This window comes from Lissotriton vulgaris, chromosome 12 (genome assembly GCF_964263255.1).
Source record: "Lissotriton vulgaris chromosome 12, aLisVul1.2, whole genome shotgun sequence".
NCBI classification, from domain to species: domain Eukaryota; kingdom Metazoa; phylum Chordata; class Amphibia; order Caudata; family Salamandridae; genus Lissotriton; species Lissotriton vulgaris.
In genome coordinates, this window is record NC_141700.1 from 696,684,433 (window position 1) to 696,702,140 (window position 17,708).

The following is a 17,708-nucleotide window of genomic DNA, read 5'->3' on the forward strand; positions in this document are numbered from 1 at the left end:
GTTAGCTGTGTAGAAACGTTTTACGAATGATTGTAAAAATATTTAGTAATAGCCGTGTGAGTGTTCTACCAATTTGTGTAACAGTTCCATTTGCCCTCCTTAGGTAGTTCCTGGGATGTTAGATCGAATGTACGGACACAACTGTATGTATGAGTAGTACTCTTAAACCACCTCAGCGTGTGTTTTTATAGTGCATACTTGATGCATGTGTAAGACTTTTCTTTTCTTTTCATTCCTGCCCAGGGTGTCACATACTCTCTAAAATGCTGTGTGATTCTGCTCATTTTATCAATGTGTATTTCCTTATGAATAGATACTATTTCATGATTTCCTGTTGCACATAGAGTAGCCCTCTTTCAAACTCTATTTGGATATGCATTTTAGAGGGCCTAGACTCCAGTCAATGTCCATCACCAGAATCTGGCAATTAATTACACATTTTGTTCCCAGGATGGGGAATAACCAGTTCGACCGGGAATACTGGGTCCTTTCTGCATGTTTTCTCTTGATTCTGGGGCCAAACAGGTGGATGGATTTTACCACGTGAATTACTGACACTCTCATAAGTATTTCTGTTTACTAGAGTTATAGATGGATGGGTTTGTTCCTATTGGTATTGTCTGTTCCCCGGGCAGGGAGAGGCGCATAATTGTGAACCTGTTCCTGCTTTCATAGCTGTATACATGAAGGTATTTACCTATTTCTTTATGGTAGGAGGCTGAGGTTGACAGGGTCAGACTAGGATAGGAATTAGACCAGAGCCCCTAATTAGGGAATCAAAAAGAAAAGTTGCACACAGTTGCATATCGGAGCAGTTCTAACTTGTAAACATACGCTGTATAGATGTTTATCAACGTTGGGGAGAGCGCATGCATTTGTGCGTGCTTCAGGCAATGTTTGTAGCGATGTCTGGGGAATCAATAGAAAAAACTGCTGTGAATCCCTAAAACAGGCACACTAACAGCCAAAATCCAGCCCACACACTGACCTGTCGGACCAACCCATCAGGCACTGGCTGATTCATTGCCCTATTGTCCAGTCCAACACTGGGGGTTTACAAATTCGGACGATATAGTCGCAATGTAATGTGGATCAAAGTAAGCAGAGTACAGACTAGCCATATGGACCGAGAGAGATACAGAAGGAGTAGGTGATTGTGTGTGTATATATATATATATATATATATATATATATATATATATATATATATATATATATATATACACACACATATATATATACACACACATATATATATATATATACACACACATATATTTTTTTCTTATACATTTGTACAGCAGTGGGCATGATTTGCAGCAGCGTACAATTGGTGTTGTCTGCAGCAGTGTCTGTGAGCAGCACATCATGGTTATAGTACATTGTTTCTCTTTCACGCAGCAAACATGTATTCCTAAATTAGACTGCATGACCCAGTGTGTAGTCATTGTATAGCTCTTCAATCCCTGGAGGCACAGCACCCAAGATAATGTGATGCATGGCTAAACACTTATAAGGTCCTAATGGAGAGACCTCTTGGCTATACCAATGCTTGTTTTGGTATGCAATCATAGACTTGGACTGGGGGCCAGGTAGGTAATGCACCGCTAGATGTCCTCTACATATGTATATTTTCTACACTTTGAAAACCATAGTTGTATATATACTGACAAATTCAGAACTGAGTGCATTGTTTCATACCTTTATTTTTCATGAATTATTTTTTCATCCTGTTTTCAACAGATTTTCTGCACTTTGTTTATTTACATCGTTATCTTGCACTGAATACTCCTACACTTTGTTCTCGCACTTGGTACTCCTTCACCTTATGATCCACTCCATTTTTTAACCCAGTCTGTATTTTTTAAGTCAGTATTTCGCATTTTGTTTTTAATAGGTTGCTGCATCTTCTATTTGTCGACCATCGTTTGCACCGTTTTATGTGGACCCTTTTGTCTTCACTCATCTTCTGACACTTGCTTTTAGTTCAAATTCTTTTCGTGCTTTGTATTTTATTCCAACTGTTTGCTTCCTGTGTTTTACAACCCATACATATCCTGGTATCGTTTTCTTTAACCCTGTAATTCTCATTGTTTTGTGCTCTGTATGTTGTGCTCTGTTTTTCTGCATGTTGGTCTAGACATCATATGCTATTTTCGACTCCATCAGCCATATTGGCTAAGCGCACAGTTAAGCGCCTGTGTTTTGTTGCGTACGAGGTGTCTACTTTTTCAATATATATCCCGCAATTTCTCAGAATTACTTTTTTAACTTTAAACAGAAGAAGCCAGAAGTAGTGAGCAGACATTGCCTCTGTTTGTAATTTGTTCTGTCTAAAGTTCATACATTAACTCAGTGAAATTCTGAGTTATATGTTTAAACACGCGTATAAAAAACACAAATGCTCAGCTCTGCACTGAGCCAGCGCACCCCATCATTGCACGGGCTCCTATGCTCTACTCTGTTATTGCTCTCTATTTTACTCTGTTATTTATTGAAAGTTACAGCTTTAAAATGCATGTTTAACCTTTTCCCACAGATTTCATGCCCTGCAGAAGAAAAGCAAAAAAACCAACCCCCGCCCCTGCCCAAGTCACCACCTCAAGGGCCTCCACTGCCCCTGCTCCAGCAGTTGTCCTCACCACAACCAAAGCATCAGAATTGACTACTCATCCAACATCAACACCCAAGAACCCTCACTTCACCGAGAAAGATGAGTCCAAGATAATCCTGGAGCCAAAGACTGATGCAACCAACGAGACCAATAATGATGCATTAGCGGGTGAGTTTTGGGCACAAAGGTCCAATTTGGCGAAAAGGAGGGGACAGAACTCAACATAAGGAAGGGCATTATCGTCCCTGTGTATTAAGGAGAACTCTAGGCTGTTACAAAAATTAATGACCAGTCAACAGGATACCTTCTTGGCATTAGTGTTATGTCTGTTTTTATCAGGGGAACAGCGTTTACAACGCAACTTTTACCACGCAGTACCTTTACCATGCAACTTACCCAACGCAAGTCGTTACAACGACTTGCGCTGGGGGGCGCTGTAGGATATGGAATAGTTTAATTTACTATCCAAAACCTTCCCTACTATCCACGGGGACTGGAGTTGGAATAGTAAATTAAACTATTCACTATCCAGCGCCCCCCAACGCAAGCCGTTGTAACGACTTGCGTTGTAAAACCTGCGTGGTAAAGGCATGCGTTGTAAAAGCATGCGTAGTAGCGACATACATCCTTTTATCATGGACCAACTCTTTGTCAAAGCAATATGTATTCCCATGTTCACAGTCAACTTTGACAGCACCTCTTATCTGCAGATATCTTTGTCCACGCCTCTTGTTTTCATATTTTTTCAACGGCATTTCGTAATAATAGATTTCTTCCATAGCATCTCATCTATACTAGTTTTAAAATAGTTCTTGCTAAAAGCAATACTGTATTAAAAATAGATATAAAAACATATACATTTAAAATTGCAGCATAAGATTAAAGGTTATAGTTAAAACTATACAAATAAGGAGGCAGTAGGTAGAAGTAAGCATGCAGAGAGCCCTGCTCGCTCTAGGTTGGTTGGATCCCAAGGTGCCACACCCAACCCCATCAAGCGTATAAGAAACATAAGAACCTTGATGCCCACCACCTGTGCACAATTGTCCTGTTGAACCAGTATGCCCCTCAAACACTTAGCATCTGACGTCCGCATGGCACCACGACTACTACCACCGTCATCCACCTCATAGGTTGTTTGGCCATTGAGACTTCCTCTTCAATACCTCTGTGCCTGTTGCATCTCTCGCCATTCTGCAACTTTGTATGGGCCTTTAAACTTAAACAAACCAACATACACACATCTAGGCTTCACTTTTACCCAATCCTCCTCAATGACCTACTTATTACTGCCACTTGCTACTGCTATACTGTTTTATCTTAGCAACCTCACACCTCGCCATCCTACTCGGTAACCTTCTTCAACCAACCTGGATTCAATTTGGTCTGACCAACAAGTCCTCTCATCATAAAGAAAATTATTTGAACTTTGGCTTTGTTCCCAGAACCGATGTGTGTCCATATGGCTTTCAGCACGATTCTATCCACATCCAAACTATCTTTCAAGGTCATCTCAAAAATTACTTTAGGCATATGGTTCAGGTATAGTGAACCTGTACACCTCCTTCATAGCAGACAAGGATCTTGTATGTGCTAATCCGCACCTCCTTCCACCTTCAAATCTTTCTCTCCTTACTTACATATATCACACTCACGCAGCCATTGAATAACCTCTTCATACATCTTCAGCTACCAAAACTGCTCCTCAACATGATTTACACTCACAGTCTGCCCTAGGTGACATTCTGTTGAGACTGAAAAGTCCTCTGCATGCTAATGACGGTACCCCTGACCTGAGTGCCCAACTATACTGTTGTCTACATCCCTAATGCTGATTTGTTGTCTTAGGCATACACGGATCATGCATGTGAGCCATGACACAAGTCTGTCTCATGGTTTGCGATCTTGTTGGACCAAGAAGGTCCCCCAAAGCGCTACTCCCAGTGGTGGAAGGCTACCGTCTTCACCAGGAATTAAGCTGCACAAGAGCTGTGCTACCAGAATACCATGTAGTGATCAATTGTAGTGAACAGGACCTTTTTACCCTGTGTTACGGAGTGAGGCCTACAGGCACACTCGCGTTTTTAAAGGTTCCGCTGATGTGTGCTTAACTCACCCTTGGCTTACATAAGGTAGCTGTGGATTGCTGCATAGTGCAGGAGTAGTGGCTCTGCTGGTTGAATGGTTGCCTGGGAAGGGTACTGTACAGGGTTAGAGCAGTAGTTTTCAGTACATGAAGGATTAGTGCATATGCTGAATATATGTGTGCCCAGGAGGAATACATGACATGAATGATGTAATACTGTGCAGTACTTGCGTAATGAAATCATGTGCTGGGTGTATTGTACTTGTGTGAAGTACAATACATGAAGAGTGAAGTATTATGCATCACGCATGGTCAGTGTGTCTTCTGGCAGTGTGTGTATTTGTAAATAACACACCTTGGTTAAAGATGGAAAATCTTCAGTTCAGAACAGTGTGCGCAAGCTTATTGTGTGTGCATGGAACACATGGGTACAAGTAATGGTACAATGCATGGCGGTACTAGTGCAAGATAGTAAGTGTGCTGCAAATGGACACTAAACAAGTGTGCCTGCAATTGTACATTATATGGCGGACCCTGGATTCCATTTTGGGAAGCTCAGGCCTGCATTGTAAAGACTTGAGGAAGAGAGGAATCACCCAAAACAGATTTGTGTATGGCTGCATTTCTATGATTAACCATCTGATGTACATATCACTGTTGCTGATATTCAGGTGTGAACTCTGGTCACTCCCATGAGTGGTGTTATGGGACAATGAGCTTCAGAGTCTTGCCTGCTGTGACAAACATCTTTCATGAGTAAAGAAGAAAGAGAGAAGTATTCACCTGCAAAGAAGCAGAGCCCCAACATAAAACTTCAGAGTCTCAGACCGTACATCACATTTGGTGTCTAGAAAAGGACTATAAGAAATGGAGGTTGAGCCCCCCAAAATGTGTCATCAGCCGAGCAGCCAGATAGGCAGTGTGAGAAGGGGAAGCACTGCAAGACTTCTGCCTCTGACCAGGACTGGGGACCAAGGCCTGCTAGTCTCTCTGCAGGGATCATCACAGAGGACACCATTGCCGGCCTGCTTGCCAAGACCACTGTGCCCTATGAGGGAGATGTTGGCATTTATAGGGAGCGAGGTCCAGTGTGGAGCCCTGCACAAGGATTCCCTGAGTGAGGCTGTGCATTGATCTGTCCGTTGTCTGTGTGCAGTATCAACTCTGTGACCACCATATGCCAGGAGAGACCTGCCTTGTTCTGAGCTGTATCGGAAGTGCTGTGGGGGAAGCACCAGGGTGCGCTGCCTTAGTGACCCTGTATGTTTGGGGGGGGTCACAGGTGAACTGATTTTGGGCCAGGAGCGCAGGACTTGTGACTGCTGAAATCAGAGACCTTGTATGCCAGGAAGGGCCAGTGTACTGTGAGCACATAAGGATAGTCTGTTCCCAGATCGTGAGTACCGCTGCAACCCCGAATGCTAGGAGGTCCTGCTATACCACTTCGGCCAAGGATTCTGGCCATTGCCCAGACCGAAGGAATACTGTTGTGACCAGCGGGTCAAGCCCGCACACTGTTATCTGCACCTGATAGATTCCCTGAGGATCACCAGGCCACCACTGAGGACATTGCAACCTTGTTATCTTTTTGTCTGCCAAGTAGTAGACGCTTTGATCATTAGAACGAACTGCCAGTGCTGCTTAACTGAGAGAGACTGCACCTCCGGGTGCTGCCTCGTACACAGTGAGTGTTACTACTTTGCTGTACAGGATCCAGACTCTTGAGTGCCCGAGGAGAGGGCACTTGCTGTACCGCTAAATATTGCCATACTGCCAGAGCAGGTAAGACTGGAACTTTGTTTTTCAGGCCGGGGGACTTTCTGCTAATGGTGTTTCGGCATAGACACTTATAACTAGTTCTTGAAGAGTCAAAGGGAAAAGTCTTGAATACAGTCTAATAGTCTGCATTCCCTGGATGCAGCCACGAGTGATAAACCGAATATGTTACACAGAGGAGGGTGAGACAGGAATTTGCCTGACAACTAGTAGAGCCCCGACCTCAAGGGGGATTGTGTTATTGCTTTTCAATTACATATACCTTTGCATGTGTAGAGTTAGAAATCAAATACATTTTTTTCTATAAAAGCAAGCATTGGCTTGGACATTGATTTATTGCTAGTACTGTGTACAGTTTGAGTTATAAGTTGTGTCCACTTTCACTGGCCTGTATCTACACCCGCCCGCCCCAACTACCACTGAGAGGCAAGTGCAGACGGTGTACTCAGCTCAGTTGCTCAGGATCTTTAGTAGGTTGGGCCCTGGGACATCAGGAGTAAAAGGCCTCTACCACCATGTTTGGGCCCAGTAGCTCCGGCGTGTCCCGTGGCCCTCTGAAAGGGATTCTTACACCTTCATGAACAAGTTTACATAATCTCTTCCTTAATTATAAGGTGGTATAAACCTTTCTCCATCACATTTCAATGCAGCCCCCCTTCTAAAAGACAGCTGATTCAACATCTAAAAAAAAATATTCGCTCCAACATTCACACCCCTCTCCCCAGGTCACTCCTTCCTCAACAAGCTCCACAATGCTTCCAAAATGTAATCTTTCTCCTGCGCGGCGGCCCACTCATCCTTGGTGATGGACACCAAAAAGTCATCAACACTACCCACCACCTCTTAAGTCTTTGTCTCTCTCAGCTAATACAAATGGTAAAGGTGGTCTATCTAGACAGTCAGCCTTCTTGTTGTTCCATCCTGAGACATACACTAACTTGTACTTCTAGCTTTTCAGACGAGCTGCCGGCTTAGCCAATCGTGTGGACACACTGCATGTGCCCCGAGGCTGCAATGCTTTCAATAAAGGTCTGTGATTAGTGTGTAAAACCATATTCACACCCCACCCATAACTTGAGAAGTGATCCAAAGCAATGCTAAAGCCTGCCTTTCTATAATGAAGGGATTATACTCTTCCTTTAACCTCTCCCATGCTCATGACGAGCTCAGCTCGTCATAACAGTCAGAACGCTCACACGCTGGGCTAATTCCCCCCCTGTGCTGAGCATTCTGAGGAAACGGGTGAGGCTGTGACGAGCTCAGCTCGTCATGAGCACACGAGCACCGTGGCTCATGGCGAGCTGAGCTCGTCACGAGCACCGGATCGCTGTGTGCGCCCCCAGCACAGCAGGGGAATAACCCCCGCAGCCAACGGGTTAAAGAGCGTGGTTTAAAATCAAGAGTTCTCTCAAAACCACGTTGAACATCAGACAAAACAGCCCAAGTGGCCACGCCTGCTGCATCCACAGTTGCACCTGTTCTTCTCCTAACATCAAAACTTGTGAGGATATTAGAATTCACAATTTCAAACGCTTTGACCCGCTGAATTTGCCACTCCAATTTTCTTGCCTACCTCTGCAATACTCTCAGCGGTCCGTTTTAGCCCAGAGATTCTTAACACATTTCACATAATACTCCAAAAGGCCCATAAAGGATCTTGACTCATCTTTATCCCTTGGTTCAGGAGCATCTTTTATGGCCTTGACAAGGTCAGATTTTGCCTTCATAACCTGTGCACAATAGTTTATCCTGGATATTCAACCTATTCTTTAAGGAACTGGCAGCTTTACTCACAGATCATTCTAGCTCTACTCAACGTGTCCATTCTTGTTTCAGAATCAAATTGCACTCATTAACCAAAGATTATGTCAACTTAGAAGAAAACAACTTGTGCTTGTCCCTTAACCCCTTCCATGCTGATGACGGCCCCCCGTCCGTCATGCAACACGGTGGGCGTGTGCTGATGACAGCTGGGGGCCGTCATGATCCCGCCCACTCTTTAGAAGTGCCGCTCAGGCTCAGAATTGCGGCCGCGCCCAAGGGGTTAAAGATATCAGACATCATGCTCTGAAAAATACCCATAGTCAAAGCAAGATCAAAGGGATGCAGTTTCATTTGTTAAATTGTTACAAAAGCTTTGAGCATGTTGGAAATCTGGGTGCAACCTAAATTGATGGTAGGTGCTCCGAAAGTCCAGAATTGAAAAATAGTTACCTCCCTTTAACATGAAAACCATCTTGCTTATGTTAGGCAGAGGGAAGCTGTAGACAAAATGTTTTGATTCAGGCTTCAAAGGCCGATGCAGAACCATAATTTACGATTCTATTTTTTGGGGTTATGACCAGAGGTCATCCATCAATCATATCATCCTTTGCCATATCCTCCACCGTTTGATTCACTTCCTTCCCGATAGCAACCGTAATCCTCATTGGACGATGATTCACATGTTGTGCTTATCAGTTCGCTATAATTATATACATAAAATCTAACTTTCCCTAAAAGACTTCCCTGGCATTATTTTCTATCACCACAACATTAGTGCCCTCCTCCTCAATTATCCGATCTTTCCCTTGGGATTGATAATGATATTGAGTTCATATTGAAGAACCCAGCCAAGAATATCGGGCACGGCCTTGGTCATATAAACACTATATTAGCCCACGCATTTACCAACACTGTGGCATTGCTTTCTAGATAGCAGTGGAGCAAATATCTTTAGGCTCCAAAATGGCTCTTCCTTACGTCTGACCATCGAATCTCAGTCAAATCATAAGGGTCACACTCTCGTTATTGACTACAAACTTTGCCTTGGGTCTAAACTTCCTCTCTTGCTGATTGATTTATACAAGTGATACAACTGATTCTCTCGTATTGCTTCTTTATTGCTTTTTCCACCATATTAATTGATATGTCGGTGATATATATGACCTTGATTATATATATACTGATGAATGCTTATTTATCTATTTATTTATTGTGTAACTCTCTTTTTGGTTGTAATGCTTATTATGGTATTTTAATTGTTTATATTTCTTCTCTCAAACTAATAAAGATATTAGAACAGTAAACTTCCTTCCCTGCTCCTTTTCAACATCCCTTAAACTCCACACCCTCTTAGTGTACTTGTCCTCCCCGTCAATAAACAGCATTGCGTTTGACCCTAGTCCTACACATCCTTGCCAAAAAAAAAATCTTTCTGACATGCTTGAATATTAGGAAGTATTAAACTTCATGCAGTTGAGGAAGAAAGACCATGGAAAGTAGACCTCTGATGTCTACTGGAGAGCACCGAGGGCTGGCATAAACATGATTACAGCATGCTGGTATCTAGAGTATCTGGTAGGACCCTAAGTCTGCCTTTGACCCCAGAACCACTGCTGCCATAGGGCCTCTCCCCCCCTACAATGGGGAAATAATGGAACCCAGAAGAAATCCCCCTTGGTATGTAAAACAGCAAGAGTGACACACACAGACTCGTCTATGAAACAACTTCTAAGGCCTTTGAGTTTGCTGCTGTCTCGTACACACATCCTCACGCTCCCTGTGGCTGGTGATCAGCTACTAGAGGTGGTGCAGACACTCAAACAGCCCAAGGTGCTTTTACCTTTTTACCTTTTACCTTCCGGCGGGACACCTTTGCTTGAGGTAGCTGTTGAGCTCTACAAATGCTATTATTATTATTTTCTCAAACCTCTGGTTCGACTTGTGTGCTGCTTGTATACATATTTGTACTGTATTGTATTTTTTTGGGAAAAGTGTGGCTCACCGGTTAGAGGAGGCAGACCTGGATGCAGAGGTCAGACCTGGGACCAGGGTCTTGAGCTCAAAATGTCCACGGACTCGATAATTCTCGCCTCGGTGCCTACTCGAATCATGGGTTCACACTCTGCAACTCTGGGCAATAGCTTGCTTAATCTCCACTATGGCCCCACCGCGATGGGATACCTGGCTTTCACCTTGGGGATGCCCAGTAGGGGTTATCTCACAGGGAAAAGCCAGGACGGGTTCCCAAAGCAAGCGCCTTGAGACCTTACGGTGTAAGGCGCTATATAAGAACGTATGATTTACGATTTACGATTTTACTGTAGGGAGCTATAGTCGGTACCTCCACATTCTTTCCATTTATTATTAAAAATGTTAAATCAAGTTGCCAGCTCAAGCACAATTTGTCTGTAAGATTATCTTAATGAATAACAACACAGGTGCAAGATTTGCTCGTACCCGGCGCACACATGCCAAAATTCTCCTCCTTTGACGAAAGTGATTTCTCAGCAAGGATCCTCTTGAATACGAGCAGTACTTTCTATCGCTCGAGCTTTGTGATTACTGTGGAATTCTGGGGTATTTATTTTCAATTTAATGCTGACAGTGTGTGTTTGTATGGCAGCAGGATTAAGATCAAGCTTAATCTGACTCTTGCAATAAACAAGAAGATATATGATTCGGAAATAGAAGTACACAGTGTGCGCTGAGAGAGGAATGCAGCTCCCCCCTTGCTTCACAGGAACCTAAATGCGGCTTAGAAACTCGTTCTTCTGGGGCCACAAATTATGAGAGGCAGGCTTTTGTTTCCTTCATGCATAGCATATCTCCCTGTCGCACAGCCAGTCACCCCGCCCTCAACTAGCAGGTACTACAGGGCGGACCTGATTGGTGGTTTATATGTTGTTCGGACTGAACTGTTCCCATTGGGCGCAGGGTCAAGACTGATTTGCATATGCCTGGGTCCAAACTGGAATGGCATGGTGAGCAAAAAAACGATGGATTTAGGCCCAGATCTCTATACTGGGGTGAATGTATGACATTGTTCTGCATTCTGTCCATCAATTGTTCTTTTTGCATTTATACAAGAGAGTCATCATGAGAGGTGAAAAGCACATTTTTAGGTCTAACTAGATAACTTTAGCAGTCTGAAAAGTCCTCCTGTTCGTACACAGCATTCAATATGCAAGAGACAGTTTAGTCCACTCAGGTATGATAATGCAGCAAAGTTTGCAGCCTGGTCACAGGCTGCTCTCCAGCCCCTGGTTTACACACTGCTTCCGTTGAACTAATCAATGTGTCATTGTGGAGAGGAACCCCCCAAACACCCTTTCTGTTGGTTGGGTATGTGCGTTTTGCATGCTTGCGACGTAACACTTTTACCCAACTTTTAGGCCTCACCACTTTCAAATGTGACCAGATGCCACTGCTTTTTAATCAAGATGTACTTTCTGTTTTAATGGAATCCTTGATTATTCAAAACCACTTAATAATTTTCAAACTACTCCACCCATTCAGTTGAGGGTGGACCAGGATTAGGTAAAAGACAATGGAGGTTGGAGCATGGCCTAGTTCTAATCCAAACTGGTTGAAACACTCAAATCTGCAGTGCACAGCAAGTTGGTGGATACAGTTGCGATGCTGATACAAGTATACACTGCGCTTATAATATTGGCGAGAAGAAGACGATGCAAACTACAATAAGATCAGATTGGAGCTCATCCTTCTTTTGTTTGGCTGAATAACAATGGAGGGTGTGGTTAGAGCTAGCAGAGGCCCCATGCACGATGAGGAGGAACAACTGCGGTGATCAGGGTGATAACCTAAGTCTTTGATGCAGAGCTGCCAAGGCCATGTATAGGAGATTAGACGCTCCGGATTTAGCCAGCATATGTCAGTATCGTCACACTTGTAGACAACAGAGCGCTCTAGCAGGTGGCACTCAGTCAAGTTAGGCATCACGTTTTGAGCTCCTTGCACTCTTTGGTGGCCATTGGAGGACTACATTAACACCTTGGCTGCTAATGGTTTTCCCCTCCTGTGCTGGGTGGCTTTGAAAGCCCATTGTTCATGACGAGCTCAGCTCGTCATGAGTGTATGAGAGGTGTACATCATGACGAGCTGAGCTCGTCATGAGCGTCGAAGGAGTTAAAGCAGATGATGGTCTTTGCAAGGATGATTAAAAGTTCACTTCCACCAGGAAATCCACCAAGCTACGTCAGCACATGGGTGATGAATCGGTGCTAAATATCTCTCTGCATGGTCTGGGGCCTGCTAGTCGGTTTCAAATTGTAGTTGTAAACACACACAGACAACTGTAGTTTCAACTGTTTACCCACAGGAGATCTTTACAGACAGCCAGCAGAGCCTCAACCATCAGAAGACTCATTACAACCAGGGAAATGTTGATGTCATAAGTTACATAAAGAGGCAGACTACAACAGTTTAACCCTTCCTAATATCAGCAAAGAGAATCTGGCCAATGCTCAAATCATAATTTAAGTTTAATACACTTCATTTAGCTACCAGTGTTATAATCACAAAAACACATTTATAATGACTTTAATTGAACTTGATGAACGCTCTGACTTTCAGAGGGGAAATGGCGGGGTGGATTGGTGAATGTCCCACTTGTTGTTGTCCATATTGACATTTTCACCACTGCAAGAAAGTGTTGTCTAAGCAGGGAATAGTATATTTTATTGGTATCTCGGTCTTGCCTTTCTTAGGTCTGGCATGAAAGTAGAGCTGTCTCAAATACCTATTGTTACCAATTCCTTAAGCATAACCTGTTGCTTGTTTGGCCCAAGGGAACAATAAATCCACCCAGCTAAAAGCTTGCAATTTGCTTATTAATGACCAAAAAAAGAGCGAATGTAGATGGAGTTCTTGAGAGTTGAATGCTTTATTACTATACTTTTTTATATTGATAGCAAATGGAGGACTTAAAGATGAGCAGAAGAACTCAACACCAGCACCCGAAACAAATAAAATGAAGCAATTGACGGTAGCTGTGCTCTCCCTGCTTGCTGTGGTCTTTGTGCTCGTCATTGCGGTCACCTACCTAATCTGCAGGAGAAAAGGTAAGATCTCCCTTCTAGGTCTACAAGTTGATACCTTTGGCGGAGCCCCACCAATCCTCATCAGGAAAAACTATAGAGTCATACTTAGTCACTGTCCTGGGAGTGAGCTTGACCTTTACCATGGTGCTAGCTCAGTGTTAACATTAAAGTCTGGAACTGCCCTTTCATAGACGTGACCCTGAAATCTATACCATTGTGACTGAGAGGTAGAGGTGGCACTGAGGTCTGCCACTAGTCCATGGGTGACACACATGGGGATTTCTCCCATCTGTAAAGTGAAAATGGCATCTCTCTCTCTCTCTCTCTCTCTTTCTTTCTCTCTTTTTCTCTCTTTCTCTTTCTCTCTCTCTTCATAGAGCTAGGGTTGTAGAGATAAATTCTTTGAGCTTTGGCGATCGACATGGGACCTGAATACTAGGGTTATGAAGGTGGATCCTTGGGGCTAGGGCTGCAGAAATCGATAAATGGTGGAAGCTAGGGCTTTTGGAGTAGATCATGAAAATAAGGGTATGTGTATATAAATCCTTCGAGCAAGGAGTGTATATGTGGATCCTCTGAGCTACAAACGTGGAGATAGATCCTGAGGGCTCTGGCAAAAGCAATAGGAAGGAATTCTGAGGGCAGTGGCAAAGGAAGAGAATCCGCAGAGTGAGATTTAGATACCACCATTTACAGAGATGGATCCCTAGAGCCAAGGTTGTAGAGGTGGAAAAGAGAGAGAGATAGATGTGAAGTCTTACTCATTTATGTCTCAAACCCTTCTTTTGTGTTTTCAGCTCATCAAAAGAAATATGAGCAGGTGGAGCAGAATCCGGAGACAGAGTCCACAATAGATAACTCTTTCTCTGGGAATTAAGGCATCTAACAGACTCGCCACATCACGCCCCGTGATGGCTACTGCGCAGCTAGAAAAAAGCTTGCTCCAGACCATATGAAAGCCTTGTCCAGTTTTGCGAATGCATCCCAGCTGTGCTCCTTATTACGCAAGACTACAAGAAGATGGCCTGAGCCGGCTCACCACAGTTACAGACAGATTACGTATGTTTTCCATGTGAGCTCTTGATTACATCAGACTACAAGAAGATGACTTGAGTGTGCTCACCTCAGTTTTAGGCCGTACACTATGCTGTTTTTGTGAGCTCTTGATTTTATCAGACTACAAAAAGATGGCCCGAGCATGCTCCCCACTGCAGCAAACTCTCCATGAGGCAGCCTGACTTGATGCTCCTGTTACATTAGACAGCGGCTGGGAATATCACCTCTTTGCTGATTTATACAGTATGATCCCACACTGGATGAAACTGAATTTCTAGGCCCGCCAAAGTACCAACCTATACAGTTTTGTCCAGCCTTGCTTCAGACTCGACAGCCCGACTGTTTATTACATTGTTGGATCCATCACTGCTCCAGACTGTGCAACGGAGTCCACCTCTGCCACGGACTCGCGGCTGGACTGGCCAGTGCAGCATATCATGTTGTTAACTCATCTCAGCCCAAGTCTACTTGCTATTCACAAAACACAATGACATTTCCCACATAATCTCAGTGGGCGAAAAGTTGTGTGCGTTGTCCAAGATGAGGATGAATTGACCTTAAAGAGCATAGCATAAACCTGATAGGAATATCCATTGAGTTGCATTCCCAAAGACCCTCTTGTGTAAATATTGTTCTGGGGTGTCTCAAAATGTCATAGGGGAGTCAGTTGCATTTGTCAACAACACTGTGGACCATGTGTTGCTTTTCCTGTTGAATGAGCCCATAGCTTCTCGTTTGTATACAGTGCTGCAGAGGGCCTTCCCTAGTGTGTTCACTCACTACTATGGTACAAGAATATAATTATACTGCTAATTTAACATAATACGTTGATGAATACTTGTAACTGTACTCATCAAATCTAGATTTCTCTTTAGATATCTATGAATCAGACATGAAATACATTGGGGTCATGAAACTTAATCTACATTCAACTTATCGGAGACAACCTATTTCTCTCACTTTAAAGGCCCAAGTCCAGTGTTCTGGTTAATCTTTTTGAGAGGATTTTAAGTTCCTTTGCTGCCTTGCTGGTCAAAGGGAGTGACTGAATAATCTGGTCAGTTGCAAACCAGTATGATCATGCCTGGCTGCACCCAGTTTGGGAGGTAGGCACGCCCACGCTCTTTTATCAGCCATATTGGGAACTAAGAGTATGCCTGTCCTCTGAATCGATGAATGCATCTCCCTTCTCTGAAAGTAGTAGCAGTCTCTGGCTCTCCATGAGGTCAGGAGTCCGCCTCATCTTGGCATTAAGAGCGCACCACGTGCCACAAGATATCTTCGAGATCATTGGTACCCACTCTATGAACAAACTGCCATTGAACTAAGAGTGCAACACTCACCGAGGTAAATGCAACACCTGTAGAGGTACAGGCAATCTCTCTGCTCTCTACCCTGAAATTAAGTCTCCCATAATTCTATTAGCCCTTAAATACAAATGGCCTCTCTCCAAAAAAGTACTCTTCAGTAGCATAGCTAGGATCTGGCATACCGGGGCCGTACCATCTCCAACTTAACACCCATCCACATCCTAGAATTTGCCAAGATTGGTGCTTGGTCACTTCAAAGAAGACACAAAAGTGGAGGTCAAAAAAAAAGAGGGAGAAGCACATTTGCATTCTGTTAATAGTCATGGCAGATTAAATTCTCACTTCTGAACTGCATGTGTTTTATTCCTTACTGATGCATCAGATTGAAAATGTCAGTCCTTTGACCTGCAAATGTCATTACACCTCACTGTTGACAACTCTTCCTGAACGCATTGCTTGTTTCTGTGTGTGTCTGACCTTACCTGGACTGGATGGAAGGGCAGAGAGCAGACTACGCATTCCAAGGAGGTTTGAAGTTAAACACAGGATCTGTTATAGCAGTCACTGCAAGTGCTACCACAGAGTTTAACTTCAGATGTATTGCAATCACCTCCTTCTTTCCTTTGTGTCCCTGCTGTGTATTTTCATGAAATAGGGGAACAAGCATTCCAGCACAAGGTAATTTAGTTTCTTTTTCAGTGACGTAGATTACTGCAAATTGACTGAGAATTATCTGCTCTGGTGAGATTTGAGCATCGGAAAAGTTCAACAACAATAATACACATTGATTTAGCACTTGCATGAGTGAAGCAATTTTGGGTCTTAGTGTCCCGTCTTTATAAAATGTTAAAAGTTTCTGAATGTATTGTGTAATGCTGGTGGTATAGCACTATATCAATAACATCAACCCATAATAATATCTCTTCCACTACTACATCATCAAGATAAGAATAAAATACACAGAAGCCTACAATCCCAGTATAAAAGCCTGTCTCTAATTTCCTCATTGTAGTTAAGTTCAGATATTTCTAGTGGAGAAGTGTGGCTCACTGGTTAGAGCAGGCAGACCCTGAAGCATAGGTCAGACCCGGGACCAGGGTTCAATTCCTGACGCGGCAGGGTCTTGAGCTCAAATGTCCACGGACTCGATAATTCTCGCTTCGGTGCCTGACCTAATCATGGGTTCACACTCTGCAACTCTGGGCATTAAGCCTGCTTAATCTCCACAACGGCCCCCGCGGCGGGATGCCTGGCTTTCACCTTGGGGATGCCCTGTAGGGGCTATCTCACAGGGAAAAGCCAGGACGGGTTCCCAAGGCAAGCGCTTGGAGACCCCTAGGTTATAAGCGCTATATAAATCCAATATACAATACAATACAACTGTGCTAAGAAAATGATGTTGCTGCTCAACTGTAATAACTTATTACATTTGAGTTAAGACATCATAATGTCCGCTGCCTGAGACAGCAGCTAAGTTGGAAGGCAGGCCATGGAGCATCTTTACAGCTGCAGTTTAACACCTTGGCTGCTAGGCGTTTTCCCCCTCCTGTGCTGGGAATTACCATTTTGCTGTTTCCATGACGAGCTCAGCTCGTCATCAGCTCACGACACCCGTGGGTGATGACGAGCTGAGCTCGTCATCAGCATCGAAAGGGTTAAACATTTTATGATGACTAAACTGACCACTGATCAACAGAAAGGACATTTCTAGCAACCTCTTTTTCCACTTTGTTCATTACCGGACAGAAATAAACTCTGCATGTTACTGCTCATTCTTAACAGTCCTGTCTTATTGTGATTTACATTAAACTGATTCTAACTAAATTACTAACTGCTTTTTGATGTGTTTAATTGCATACTACAGATTCTGCTTTCATTCTTGGTCTCTACAACCATATTATCTCTTTCATACGAAGGAGCAAGACACCAAAGATGTAAGCAGTTTGTGAGAGGGTGATGGTGTGATCATGTATCTTAGGGAACAGTACTATCTGCTCTATGTTAAAAGGATGTGCACGTCACCTCAGAGTTCCATGACTTTA

The 17,708-nt window shown here is 43.5% G+C and overlaps 1 protein-coding gene across 2 annotated transcripts in view; it reads left to right on the forward strand.

Annotated features, from left to right (window-relative positions):
• Positions 1–17,490, forward strand: part of LOC147678019 (C-X-C motif chemokine 16-like) — a 126,230-nt gene extending 108,740 nt beyond the window's left edge. Inside the window, exons 4-7 of one of the 2 annotated variants that reach the window (XM_086945901.1) lie at positions 2,540–2,782; positions 13,172–13,321; positions 14,098–17,237; positions 17,295–17,490. In XM_086945901.1, the coding sequence (XP_086802027.1) occupies positions 2,540–2,782; positions 13,172–13,321; positions 14,098–14,177 (473 nt within the window). In that variant the 3' untranslated portion in view covers positions 14,178–17,237; positions 17,295–17,490. The remainder of the gene's footprint in view (positions 1–2,539; positions 2,783–13,171; positions 13,322–14,097; positions 17,238–17,294) is intronic. The other variant, XM_086945902.1, reaches the window with a different exon arrangement.
• Positions 17,491–17,708: the final 218 nt, after the last annotated feature.